Below are 13,808 nucleotides of genomic sequence, written 5' to 3' on the forward strand. Positions count from 1 at the left end.
TCTCATTATGACTGATTTATATTGCTGTATGGTAGAAATCAACACAACATTGTAAAGCAATTATCCTCCAATTGAAAAACAATATTATAAAAAAGAGGGGAACAGAGAAAAATGTACAGAAAGGAACCCCTGTGTTGGCACAGCAAGTAAGAAGCAGAGCAGGGACTCTGCCCTGCTAATAACTGACCACACCTTGGCCCCAGGACATAGAGAAATAGGGCTAGAAGTGGCTACGCATGCACCAAGTGTACTGGCCCAGGGCTGCCATGAAGAGCTGTTCAGTTCAGTTCAGTTCAGTCGCTCAGTCGTGTCTGACTTTTTGAGACTCTATGAATCGCAGCATGCCAGGCCTCCCTGTCCATCACCATCTCCCAGAGTTCACTCAAACTCACGTCCATCGAGTCGGTGATGCCATCCAGCCATCTCATCCTCTGTCGTCCCCTTTTCCTCCAGCCCCCAATCCCTCCCAGCATCGGAGTCTTTTCCAATGAGTCAACTCTTTTCATGAGGTGGCCAAAGTACTGGAGTTTCAGCTTTAGCATCATTCCTTCCAAAGAACACCCAGGGCTGATCTCCTTTAGAATGGACTGGTTGGATCTCCTTGCAGTCCAAGGGACTCTCAAGAGTCTTCTCCAACACCACAGTTCAAAAGCATCAATTCTTTGGCGCTCAGCTTTCTTGTGGCAGTCCTCAAATTGTAGGTCCACGGGGTTCAGGCAGCATCACAGCAGATGAGGCTTGGTTGCTATGAGTTAGGCACAACAAGCGGAATGAAAAATGAGTGTTTCACCTGCCTGAAGCAAGCTGGGAAAATGGAAGAAGGACTGACTCTGGGGCCTGGCACTATGAAACACATTTGCAGAATGTCACACAGCCTCATGGGTGTCCTGTTGGCTACCCATCAGTCCCCTGCATATTTGCACCATCTAGGCCAGCAGTGTCATCTGGGTGGAGGTTACGGTGGTTTGTTCTTTTCTGGTCATAAGCTGACCAAGACTTTAAGGTCCAAACTTACTGACAACCATTTGATTGGGGATTGGCCTGGACTATAGGCAACTGGGTCTTGAGGTGAGACCTTTTTCTTCCTCTACCTTTCCAAGTCACTTGAGGTTGAAAACTTGTTTTAGGCTCAAAAAAAAAAAAAAAAAAAAAAGCCTCAGACTCTAGCAAGGAGCCCTCACTCTGAGCTTCTATATGCTAGCCTCAGTGACCTCTTCCCTTAAATGGGAGCAATACTAGACACTTTCCTATGACGTTGAGTATGGACTCAAACCCACCTCTTGGACTCACTCCAGAGGATCCTTGGAAGGACAACCACACTCTGGTCCATGGTCCCTTCTGACCTGGTGGCCCCATCCTCTGGGGGGCTTTGGAGTCTAAGTAGAAGAGAAGACAGACAAACCTGGCACTGGGGGGCCAGGCCATAGCATGGTTCCCAACAGGCACCAGGCCCTTGTTGATCAGGAGAACTGCCCCAGGTTCCCTTCCCAGGCTCAATATGCTGGGAAGAGGAGCAGGTGATGAACCCCAGCCCCTTAGATCATGGTCCATCCAGGACTGGAGTTTGGCTGGGACTCGAAACAGAGGTAGGGGCCAGGCACCAGGGCTGCGGGATCCACTTCCAAGAAGTGTCTTGAGTTTTCCCTTCCATCCTTGAAGATGTCTGGATGGTTCTCCTCATGGGGTTGGCTTCTTCTCCTTCAGCCTGAGGGGTGAAGACAAGGCCAGAGTCTTAGTTCTGGGTTTCATCCAGTCCATGTGCCACATCTGGAGCCAACACTGCATCATGTCAGGATGCCTAGAGGTGTTTTAAACAGTTATCCAACAACTGTGGTATTGGAGGCTAACTTCCTCCTCTCTACTGAGAAAGGAGGACTAAGTCTCCTCTTCTCTTCTCCCATCTGCTCTGTTGAAGGGAAGCCTCTAAGCTTGTGTCCAAGGAACTTTCAGAAAAGGTCAACTCATGATTCTTCGATCCACCCTCTTAGCACCTCCTATGCTCAGGGTAGTGTGTCAGGCAGTAGAAAAAAAGATGGGTTGGACAGTTTCTGCCCCAAGGTCTGCCACTCTATACAGTTGGGGTGGGGGGAGGTTGGAGGGGAATGCAGACAAGGCATCAGATAAATGCAATAGAGTGAGACAGACATTAAGATGGAAGACTATATATGAAAATGAAATCAGAACCAGCAATACCTGTATGGGGAACAAGTTAGGAAAGCCTTTATAGCTGAATTTTAAAACATGAGTAGAACATATGCAGTGCTTTACCATGCCTGGTGCATAACAGGCAGAAGAGGCAACACAAGCAAAGAAGAGCCAGGAGTGGGAACCACAACTACTCAGCAGGGCTGAGTACAGGGGATGAGTGAGAGGCTGGTTGGAGGTGAGGCTGGAGAAGGAGCCAGGGACTTCTCAGCTCATGGGGGGCTTGCCCGTCAGGCTAGGAAGCTTGGATTTTGTCTATCTTTGGGGCAATGGAGACCTACTAAGGGATTTTAGACCAAGGAGTCCTCACATTTAATGAGATTTACATTTTAGAAAGATGACTCTGTTGCAGAGTGGATTCTGAGTGAAAGGAGATCACTGTGGATGTGAGAAGGGCACTGAGGAGGTCAGTGCTGTGATCCAGGTATAAATCATGGAGGCCCAGACACTGGTGCAATGGAGATGAAGAGAAGCAGGCAGATTAAAAATCATTTAGGGGATTTCCCTGATGGTCCACTGGCTGAGACTCCACACTCCCAATGCAGGGGGGCTGAGTTCGATCCCTGGTCAGGGAGGTAGAGCCCACATGCTGCAACTAAGAGTTAGCATGCAACTAAGTCCAACGAACACCTGGTGCAGCCAAATAAGTTACTTAATTAAAAAGAAGACATTCTGATAAGAGGGTGACAGAGTGAGAATTTCACCGCCGAACGACTCCATGGACCCTTTTCCTGCTCATCATTGTGCCACTTCTTCCCCAACTTCCCATGGTGCCCTCTCAAATGCACACTCCGTGGTCAATAAGCTTCTGTGTATTCTTTATACACTCCGTGGTTAATATGCTTCTCTCTTTCTCTCCATTGAAGAGATTGGGCTCTGCCCCAGGGACTTCTTCCTACCCCTGGAGCTGTCCCAGTGGAAGGGAAGCAGCTTACCATTGGCAAGACTCCCATACACGCCTATGCTATTTTCTTCCTCTTTCTATGCAGGTTAAATTCTTTTCTTTGGCATCAAGCAAATGAGCCACAGTATCCTTATGGCTCCCATCTGTTAGTAGATGGGAGCAATACCTGTGTCCTCACTTGCTGAAGACCCTACTTCAGTCACCCAAACCAGACCCTAGTCCTCATTCACAACTGCTCCACCTGTGAAGCAATTCCTTAAATTCCAACACCCTCGTGACCACAACCTCCTACCTTTATCCTTCTTCCTTTTCTCTCTCACTGCTCTCTGACTTTTTTCCCATCCAAACTGAACATCAAGGTTGATCAACTGAACAATTTTCTTAACAATGGCTTTATTTCTCTGTTCCTTTTAACTTCTATTTAATCTAACCATGGAAAAGAAAAACAACAACAACAAAACCAAAAGCCAACTTTAGGGCAGAGAAAGAGTGTGAGCTTGAGTCAGACATGTTTGAACTCCAGTCCCAGTTGGCCCACTTACTAACTCTGTAGATTTGAGAAACTCAGCCTTTCTGAGCCGTGTGTGTGGTGTATATGCGTATGCAAAATAGGAAAATATGTATCAACCACTGTTCCATAAGGATAGAGAGAGCACTCTAGATATTCCAAGTAGAGGAGGATTTTTTTTTTTTTTGCATTTAAAAAAATTACTTATTTTTAAATTTTAAATTGGAGGATAATTGTTTTACAAGGTTGTGCTGGTTTCTGCCATACATCAACCTTAGAGGAGGATTTGACAGCAAGGAATTTGTTACAAAATTTTGGGGGAGGTCTGAAGAAGCATAAGAAGGAAAACAGAGTTACCCAGAGACCAGGAAACTACCACTAGTCTTGACTTAAAGGAGCAAAAGGCAGAAAAGGTATTGCCCAAAGAACAACAAGGAGGTGGAGCCCACAAATCTGCACTGGGTGCTAAGGCAGCTAGCGTTTGTATTTATGATGCTACTGTAACAGCCTCCATGTTTGCTAGGGTGGAGCCACTGCTCCTGAATTCGCCAGAGGCCCTGCCAAAAACAGAGTGACTCTTTCCTTCCTCCCACCTTCCTCAAGCGAGGGTTCCCATTGGCACAATCCAACTGGAACGAACCGACAAAGGAACCTGAGATATGTGATTTTCAGATCTCCAGCCTTGTTGGTACAAGGGAGATTAAGAACAATGGATGTAGGCTGAGTACCAACAGGCAATATTGACCTAATATATGTGTCATAACTCTTGGTTGCAAGCTATAAAACCTGGCTCAAAGTGGTGTAAACAAAAAATATTGATCAACTTATGTGACTTCAGGAAAAGGCAAACAAAGGTGTTAAATGGATGTTATCAAGCATCTGTCTCTCTCCATCCTTTAGCTCTGCTTTTTTTACATTGGCTTCATTTTCAGGCAGGCTTATCCCTTCTTGTGGCAAGATGAGGATCAGGCTTATATTCTACCAGCACCACTAGCCCAAAAGTGGAAGGAAAATTCCTGGAACTGAGTTTAACTGGCTCAGAATAGTCATGTGCCTATCTCTGAACTGACCATTTTGACTTGATCCTGGAAAAGAGCCCAGCACTGAAATGGGCTGTAGAGTTAGAATGATTCCCATCTGAACCCCACAGATTAAGAGTGGGGAGGAGATGGGTCTTCAAAGAAAACTGATGTGCTGTTACCAATCAGAGGAGGAAAAGATGCTGCACTGGTTACAACAAAGGCAATAACAACTTGTTGATGACAGGATAATATTTATAAGGTTTTCCATATTCTCCATCCAATCCTCCTTCCCTTCCTCAGCTAGAGACTTCAGAAATACTGATATCACTAGGCGTGAAATACCTTAATCTCTTGCCTGGCTCCCACCTTATTAATTATCCTATCTACCCTCTATCCTCACCCCAACCCTTCAGCCTATAAAGCTCAGGTGTCCAATTCTATCTAAGCCCTTGATCCCACCTCCTCTCATCACCTCCAGGATCTCAATCTATCTTTTTTATTTCTTTCCTTTCAAATCTATCTTCTCTATTTCTCTATCTTTCTGTAGTTTATACCCAGGTGGTGCTAGTGGTAAAGAACGCTGCCAATGTAGGAAATGTAAGAGATACAGGCTTGATCCCTGGGTCGGGAAGATCCTCTAGAAAAGGGCATGGTAACGAATTCCAGCATTCTTGCCTGGAGAATCCCATGGACAGAGGAGCCTGGCAGGCTACAGTCCATGGGGTCACAAAGAGTTAAACACAACTGAAGCGACTTAGTATGTATGTAGGCACACAGACCATATTCAAGTCTCTGTCATCTTTAAGGGGGAAAAAAAAAGATAAAACCAGAATCTTCAACTTTGTACCACTTTTCAGCTGTCTATTCTTTCTTCCAACTTTCTTAAAGAGGGATCTGCACTTACTTATCCTACTTCCTGATTTTCATTTGCTTAAGTACTATTGCATTGTGGCTTCTGCCTCTATTTTCTGCTAGTATAGATCATAGGGGGATCCATGACCTCCATATTGCCAAATTCAAAGGATACATTTTTTGACCTTGACCTGTTGGAAATCTTTGCTGCATTTGATGCTGTTGATCACATCTTCCTCCTTGAAAATCTTTCCTCCCTTGGATTTCATCCATGACATTAGCTCTCTCCTGCTTCTGCTGCTGCTGCTGCAAGTCGCTTTAGTCATGTCCGACTCTGTGCAACCCCATAGATGGCAGCCCATCAGGCTCCCCCGTCTCTGGGATTCTCCAGGCAAGAACACTGGAGTGGGTTGCCATTTCTATCTCCAATGCATGAAAGTGAAAAGTGAAAGTGAAGTCACTCAGTCGTGTCTGACTCTTAGCGACCCCATGGACTGCAGCCCACCAGGCTCCTCCATCCATGGGATTTTCCAGGCAAGAGTACTGGAGTGGGGTGCCATCTTCTCTTATTCTCTGTTTCTTCTCCGCTTTCCTCTGGGCCTTCTTTTCCTCTGCTGGCTCACCAAATGCTAGCATTCCCAGAGTTCAGTCCTACGTCCTTTTCTCATTCTCTACTTGGTCTTCCTAGGAATGCACTAGAATAGTCCTGTTGAAGAATGGTGTTGAGGAAGTCCTTGCTAGACCTAGCAATTGACTTTTGAGATCCAGTGCATATAATATGGGAGAAGGCAATGGCACCCCACTCCAGTGTTCTTGCCTGGAGAATCCCAGGGACGGGGGAGCCTGGTGGGCTGAGGTCTATGTGGTCGCAGAGTCGGACATGACTAAAGTGACTTAGCAGCAGCAGCAGCATATAATATGTAGGAAGATTTTACTCATGGATTTTCCAAATGATAACAACCAATCTGAAGAAAGAGGGTTTATTGTATCAACTACAAGAAAAATTACAATATCAAAGCAATATTTACATATAGTAGTAGAAAAGGTCATCTTTGCTCCAAAAGTGTCTTTGCTGCTAATAAGGTTGCAAGCTCTATTCTTCCCTATAGGTGACTTGGTTAGGTGATACAGATGTTCACCAGGCTGATCTATTAAACCAAACAGCATAAAGTCAGTACTCCTGGTAAATGACTCTGGATGGATTTGCTTCTAATCAGTTTTTCCTGGTAAGTCCAAGGTAGTAATTTGAAAAATGTGCTGCCTCAGAGGGACCCACATTGGTCAAAACCACACAGAGTATCTGAAATGGCTCATAAGCTACTGGTTGTTCTGGAAACCATCAGAAGGTGGATGAGATACAACATAGAGAGGATAGATGAAGGGTACAGGTTAACACCCCACCAATCAGGAGGCTTTGCAGAACTAGGAGAGCAGGGATTCAGGAAAAGTGTGTGTGGAGCAAACTGCACTGTATGTACATCTTTTTTTTTTTTTTTTTTAACAGCTTGGTTACAGCTCATAGTTTTATTCAGTAAACAAAGGATAGTACACCCCCCAGGCGTGAGGGTGGAGATCCCAAAGGAGAGGCCTGTATGTACATCTTAACTACACTTAACTGTATGTTTGCATCTTAACTAATTAGATGCCTTTCCCCATCTTCACCATCTACCTGTGATTATCATCTCTGATTACCTGAAGAGACATCCCTGGATATTACAGCCATCCTGCTTAATGGGATTGGCAAGACAAGTATTCTGGTGGGCTGTCTGTAAATGGGTGCTATTCCTGGATTCTTTTTTCATTTGCTCAAGCAGAAATCTGGAAGTCATCCTTTCCTTCATTTTACCTTAGCCAATCAATTAATCACTAATTGTTGAGTTCTTTCTCCTGAATATTTATTAAAGCTATGCAATCTTCTCCATCCCTAATCCCACCACTATAGTCATCTCCTAGAACTGCTTTCTAACTGGTCCTCATTGTCCAATTTTGCTCTCTTCCTATCTATTCTCTACTTAGCAGCCACAAGTGATCTTCCAAAATGCAAGGGTGGGACTTCCCTAGCAGTTCAGTGGTTACATCTTTGCTTTCCAACGCAGGGGGTGCAGGTTTGATCCCTGGTTGGGGAGCTAAGATCCCACATGCCTCGCAGCTTATATATATATATATATATACACACACACACACACATAAAACAGAAGCACTATTGTAACAAATTTAATAAAGACTTTAAAAATGGTCCACATCAAAGAAAATCTTTTAAAAAATTTACCTCTTAAAAAAAGAGGATTGATACTGAAGCTGAAGCTCCAATACTTTTGCCACCTGATGAGAAGAGCTGACTCATTGGAAAAGACCCTGAAGCTGGGAAAGATTGAAGGCAAAAGGAGAAGCAGGCAGCAAATGGATGAGATGGTTAGACAGCATCACCGACTCAATGGACATGAATCTGAGCAAACTCCAGGAGATGATGAAGGACAGGGAAGCCTGGTGTGCTGCAGTCCACCGGGTTGCAGAAAATTGGACACAACTGAGTGACTGAACAATGACAAAGATGTAAAAAAGAAAAAAAGCAAAGGTGAATGAACTTGTCCCTCCCGTGCCCCAAACCTTTTGATGATTTCCCATTGTCTTTAAATTAAAGTCCAAAATCCTAAGCCTAACAACATGGTTCTCCTTGATTTGGTACCTGTCTACCTTTCCAGCTCACCTTATGCCATTCTTCTACATTATCACACCCATCCTGGCCTTCTTGTACTTCTCCTTTGACTTGGGATCATTTTCTCTTCTCCTGGATGACCTCTTTCTTTCTCACCCTTTCCCCTCACCTAAGTGCCACTTCCTTGTGAAAGTCTTTCCAAATGTCCCCAGGTAAAATTTAGTTCACTCACGTAGTATTCTATAGGTTTCCTTAGAAACACTCATCACAATTCTAATTATATATTTAGTATCACTTTCCTTTGTTATTCAAGCTTCATGAGGGCAGGGACTGAATCTTGTCTCTTGACAAGTTCCTAGCACCAAGGACAGTGCCTCCCACACTATAATTATTTGTTGAGAGAGAATTATCAAATAAATGAGGACATCTTTCTTCTTCTGAGTAACTCTTACTCATCTTTCAAAGACAAAAGTCATATGTTATACCCTCCAAGTTGGGTGACAGTCAAATCTGATTCATCTTTGGGACCCTAGGACCTAGCCTGAGGCTTGGTACATGGTATATAATAGAAGTTTGTCAAATCATAATAAACTCTTGGTTAGGAGTTGATAATTTCTGAAGTCGAATGATGGGTATATGAGAGTTCATTATACTATTCTGTTATCTTTCTGTGTATATATTTGAAAATCTCCATAACAAAACGTTAAAACATATATTCACCTCAAGTCAAGTGAAAGTGTAGTCAAATATGATCTTGAGACTTCCGGCTTAGGCAAGCAGTAGATGGTGATGCCACTCACTGGGATGGATGAAGTGGGGCTGCATTCAGTCATGTGTGTTTGTGTGTTCTCAGATACATGTACTGGAGAGAATTCTTTTTCACCCCAGTGAAACTTCTTAAAAGGCAAAAAAAAAAAAAAAGGGGTGAGACAATGAGTTTAGATTTAAACATTTTTAGTTTTAGGCACCCCAAAGGGGTGCTTGATCTTTAGTCAAGTTGCTCAATAGTTTGCAGGTACAATAAATTAAACCTCTGCCTTGGAGGAATGAGTCAGGGGAGGGTTTCTGGATGGTGACACTCCCTTTCACTGGCTTTGATGGCCTCTGGGCCACTGACCTGACCAGTGGGGACTACCCCACTATCCAGGGAGTCTGCAGTGTTGAGCTCCACCATTCCTTCCTTCACACTTTTCACCTGCATTCTCCCCTTCTTCTTGCCCTCCTGTGAATTTCTGCCAGGGAGCTATTCGTTCCTCATGTCTGCAAGGCCTTGGTGTCACAGTCTCATGTCCAGCCGCAGGGGTAGGGTGTGAAGAAACATCTGGGTTCCAGTTTGTTTCCCCCACTTACCTATGAGCGCCCACAAGTCGCTTTACCTTTCTGAACCTCAGCATCTTGTCTGCAAACTGAGGATAATCAGAGCAGCGACTTCACAGGGCTGGTGTGAGCACGAATGCGTACAAAGGGTTTAACACACAGCCTGGCACCGTGAAAGCGGTCAATAAATACGAGCTATTATTATCACCAACGTTGTGTCCTCATCGCTTACCACCAGGACGTCAGGGAGTGTTGCCGCAAGAGCCGGGCAGGCGGCCTCCTCCAGCCCCTCCCCACTCGGCCGCGGCCCGGGCACCGCCACCGCGGCTCCCGCTCCAACCTCGGCTGAGCGTCGCCCCGCGGCGGTGCGGGGCCAGGGCCCTGCGGGGCGCGCAGGGTGAGTCCGGGGTCCCCTGGTGGAGGGCGGTGCCGGGCTGGGCGGGGGTCGGCGGATGCAGGGGCAGCCCTCTGGGACCTGGGGACCCACCCGGGCGCAGGGATGGCGGCCGGCGAGGGGGTTGGGGGCGCCGGGCTCCTAGAGGCCGCAGGCTGCCGTAGGGAGGGGCCCTCCGCTCGGCCGCCAGGGGCCCAAGATGGCGCCCCTCCCCCACCCCTGCCCCGCGCGCGCCTCCGCCGCTCCGGGCGCGGCCCCGCGGCCCGCGCGCTCCTGGGCGGGGGATGTTGTGATGGAGAAGCTGCCGCCGAGCCCGAGCCCCGCAGCCTGAGCCACCTCCACCACCTGGGCCTGGGGCCTCCCCGCGCAGGTAGGAGCTCTCCCTGATGGGGCCCAACCTGGGCTGTCGGATCCCTGCCCCCTGCGGCCCGCGGATCCTGCAGCCCGAACCCCAGGGCGGCCCGCGTCCCCCAGCCAGGCCCCATCCCTGCGGGCGGCCCTCCCACCGCGTATTCCGACCGCCCTCCTGTCCCCTCCTTCCAACGTCCTACTCTGCTAAGGTCCTCACGCTGTTGCCTCCCCGACCTTTACCTGCTGCCCCCCCCCCCCCACCCCGGAATGAATAGGGAGCGAGAATAAGGAACGGGGAGCCGGGGGCGGTGGGGGATGGGGGAGGGAAATAAGAGGATGGGGGAGGGGTGGTCAAGGACTGGGAAGGGGACCTGGGGTGAGGTGGGCCGACAGGCCGCATGGATTCCTGCAGGGACCCAGGCCTGAAATCTGTCAAGCCGCATTCTGTTGCCCTCGGCGACCGAGGGGTGTGCCTTGGGGCCGGCTGGCCCCAGCTCAGCCTGAAGGCCTAGCGCTGGCTGGAGCACTCATTAGGAGCAGTTTTCCCATTGTCGATTCAGAGGATATTTCGAATCTATTTTGAACCTGCCTGTATGTTTCTCGCTTTCCTAGCCCCTCGGAGCCCCAGCTGGCTACACGCCTTAAAGCCAGAACCTCCTCCACAGTTTGGTATCTTTATTTCCTCGCTTTCCATTCATTCTTAAAACCACTTCACTCCATCTTCTGTGTCTGGCACCTATGGAAATTGCTCAAGCCAAGGTCACTGGAGACTTCCATGTGGCCAAACCTAATGGACGCTTTTCCTGTATCTCCTTGCCGTTTCTTAGTGTTAGTGGTGTGTGTCGACTCTCCCTGAAACATTTTCCAGGTTTCTCTCCTTCAGCCTTGTCTGCTCCTTCTCAGTCTCATTTGCTGCCTCCTTCCCCTTTCTTTAGTTGCTGATGAGGCTCTTGGTTCTTTCCTAGACTGTCTTCTCTCATTCTGCACTTTCTTCTCATATTTTATTCACTCTCAAGTCTCCAAATTTCAACTCTCAGAAATGGATACTTTCCAGTCAGCTACCCAAGCTGGAATCCTGGGCAACATTCTAGATTAATCTCTGTCTCTCACCCTATATCTTATGTCAGCAAGTTCTGCCACATCCACTACCTATTTTTCAAATTCATTCACTTCACTCCATCTCACCCACTGCTGCCAAACTTAATCTAGGCCACACACACCCTTTTTTCCTTGATTGCTTTGATAACATACCCTCTTGCTTACTTCCCGTTACTACTCTAACATAATTTTTCTTTACTAAAAAAAAAAAAAAATCTATCCAATCATTTATTTATTCAACAAGTGTGCTTTGAACACCTAGTATATACCAGGTACTATTAGGCACTGAAGATTAATGATGAGCAAGATACACTATGCCCTTGTTGCCATGGTGCTGACAGTCTAAGGGGAATGTCAGATAAGAATAAAATTACAGATATAATAATTACCACAAAGGGAAAGGTGAATGGTGTCTTGAGAACACACAGGAGCACAAGCTAAACTGTACTGGAGGGTACGGAGAGAGGACTGAGGAAGGCTGAGAACATGACATTTGAACTAAGCAGTAAAGGATAAGTAGGACTTAAGCTGGGAGGGTAGGGAAAGGGAGTTCTGGGCAGAAGGGGAATCGTGTGTAAATACCTTATGGAAGGAGAGAGCATGATGTCCTCAAGGAATCAAAAGAAGATCAGTGATGGTGGACAGCAAAGTGCCAAATGTGGAAGGAAGGTAGAGGCCAGGCTGAGCTGGACAATTTAGACCATGTTAAGAATTTTGATCATAAAGCCTTTGTCCTTGGTGTGGACTTTTGATAGTAGTAGATGTAGAACATCAAGCAAATTCAGAAATTTTTCTTGGATAAAAGATCGTCAGTTTTGGGGGATAGATTTAATATGGGGAGAGACGGGAAAGGTGGTGTCAAGGACGGAATTCCTACTTCTGGTTTATAGAACAGGTTGGATGGTCATGTTATTCCATGAGCCAGGATCCTGAAAGAGGACCAGTTAGGGTGTGGGAGAGAAACATGAGTGAGTATGTTGGTTTGAGAGGCCCTTCAGACATCCAGCTAGAGATATTGAGTAGAAAGTTGAATGTATCTCTCTAGAGCTCAGATGAAGGTTCTGAAATGGAGGTATACTTTTGGAAATCATCTGTTTGTAGGGAGCAACTGAAGTTATGAGCATGAATAAATACTTGTATTGAATATTGGGTGAGAATGAGAAAACAGCATGAGAATAAGCCATGAGAAACTCTAGCAGAGGAAGATGAGCCAGCAAAGGAGTGTAAGAAACCATCAGACAGTATCGAGAGTGTAGGAAGAAAATCAGGAGATTCAGTGCGTGAAAGCCATGGCTGAAAGCTGGGTGAGAGGCCATGGTGTCAGATGCTGCCGAAAGTACAACCAGGATGAGGACTCCCAAGCATCTGTTGCAGTAAATGACACTGGGGTCATGTTGACCTTGGAAGGAGCTGTTACTGAGGTGTGTTAGGAGTGAAAGCAGGACTGGAAAGAGTTGAAGCGTGAGATCCAGGTGAGGAAATGGCAACTGTGAGTAAAGACAGCTCTTTCAAGAAGTTCATGGTGTCAGGTCGGGAAAGATTCTGTGCTTAAGTTGGGAGATAGTGGATCTCATTGAGGAGCCATTGACTACATGGAAGAAAAAATGGATCAACAGTGGTTAAAAAAAATTCCTAGAAAGGCATGAAAGGAAGAATTTAAATGACAGGTGAAGCAATTGGTTTTGGAGAAAAGGAGAGAAATGAATAGATGCTGAGTCAGTAAGTTTTTGGGCCTGAGGCTGTTCTCTGGCTGATGGCTCCCATTTCCTCAATGAATTAGGAGTGGGGGAGGGTGGCGTTATACTCTGAGAGAGATGGGTGATGAAGGGGTTGGTCCAAGGAGAGCTATGTTCTTGTCTCAGGCAGGTCTTCGCTGATGTATTGGCTAAAGTAAACTTTGGGATCCTCTCAGACATGACTGAAGTGATTTAGCATGCATACATGCGTTGGAGAAGGAAATGGCAACCCACTCCAGTATTCTTGCCTGGAGAATCTCAGGGACAGAGGAGCCTGGTGGGCTGCCGTGTATGGGGTCACACAGAGTCGGACATGACTGAAGCAACTTAGCGGCAGCAGCAGCAGCAGTGCCCTGTTCTTTTCCCATCGTAATACTCAATCATTTATTCAACAAATACAGAGTGCTTAGAGGGTTAGATACTGCCATCATGATGCAGTGTAATGAGCTCTTCAACAACTGTTTCTTGATAGACCTTGAAGTCCATCAAGGAAGAGCCATTTCTTTATTATTCATCTCTGTCTCCCCCATGCCTAACACAGTGCCTGGCATACAGTAAGCAGTCAGGCTAAAAAACCATTGACCTTGAGCAGGATTCATCCCCTACCCCTGTGGTCTCCTGTCAGCCCCTTCAGGCTTAGTGGCCACTCTTAGTTTCTCCCCTGAGGAGCCTGCCTGCTCCCTGCTTTGAGCCAGAATCCAAGTGGCTCCTTCCATCCTTGGAGAGGTCCCAGGTGTGAGTAGTACCAGTAGGAGGGGAGAAGTT

The 13,808-nt window shown here is 46.6% G+C and overlaps 2 protein-coding genes across 7 annotated transcripts in view; one reads left to right on the forward strand and one right to left on the reverse strand.

The window, feature by feature from the left end:
• LOC147357889 (uncharacterized) lies at positions 1–10,474 on the reverse strand. 5 transcript variants are annotated; one of them, XR_015142127.1, is made up of 5 exons: positions 9,697–9,834; positions 8,868–9,043; positions 7,761–8,026; positions 1,278–1,705; positions 1–745 (listed from the first exon to the last, which is right to left on the reverse strand). XR_015142127.1 is itself a non-coding variant. In XM_086340406.1 (3 exons), the coding sequence occupies exons 1-2, from the start codon at positions 10,341–10,343 to the stop codon at positions 1,678–1,680; spliced, it is 675 nt and encodes a 224-aa protein (XP_086196532.1). In that variant the 5' UTR covers positions 10,344–10,474; the 3' UTR covers positions 1–745; positions 1,278–1,677. The 5 variants fall into 5 exon arrangements, 1 of the variants encoding a protein (XP_086196532.1); XR_015142128.1 differs by lacking the exon at positions 7,761–8,026; XM_086340406.1 differs by lacking the exons at positions 7,761–8,026; positions 8,868–9,043 and having other exon boundaries at positions 9,697–10,474.
• APBB1 (amyloid beta precursor protein binding family B member 1) overlaps positions 9,764–13,808 on the forward strand; it is a 22,826-nt gene continuing 18,781 nt past the window's right edge. The window contains exon 1 of one of the 2 annotated variants that reach the window (XM_086340400.1): positions 9,764–9,861. The gene's annotated coding sequence lies outside the window, so the exon portion shown is untranslated. Of the gene's footprint in view, positions 9,862–10,133; positions 10,229–13,808 lie in introns of those variants that run through there. The other variant, XM_086340399.1, reaches the window with a different exon arrangement.

Source organism: Bos grunniens, chromosome 15 (assembly GCF_055505025.1).
Source record: "Bos grunniens cultivar Pamir isolate PY7600 chromosome 15, Bosgru_T2T1.0, whole genome shotgun sequence".
Lineage (NCBI taxonomy): Eukaryota > Metazoa > Chordata > Mammalia > Artiodactyla > Bovidae > Bos > Bos grunniens.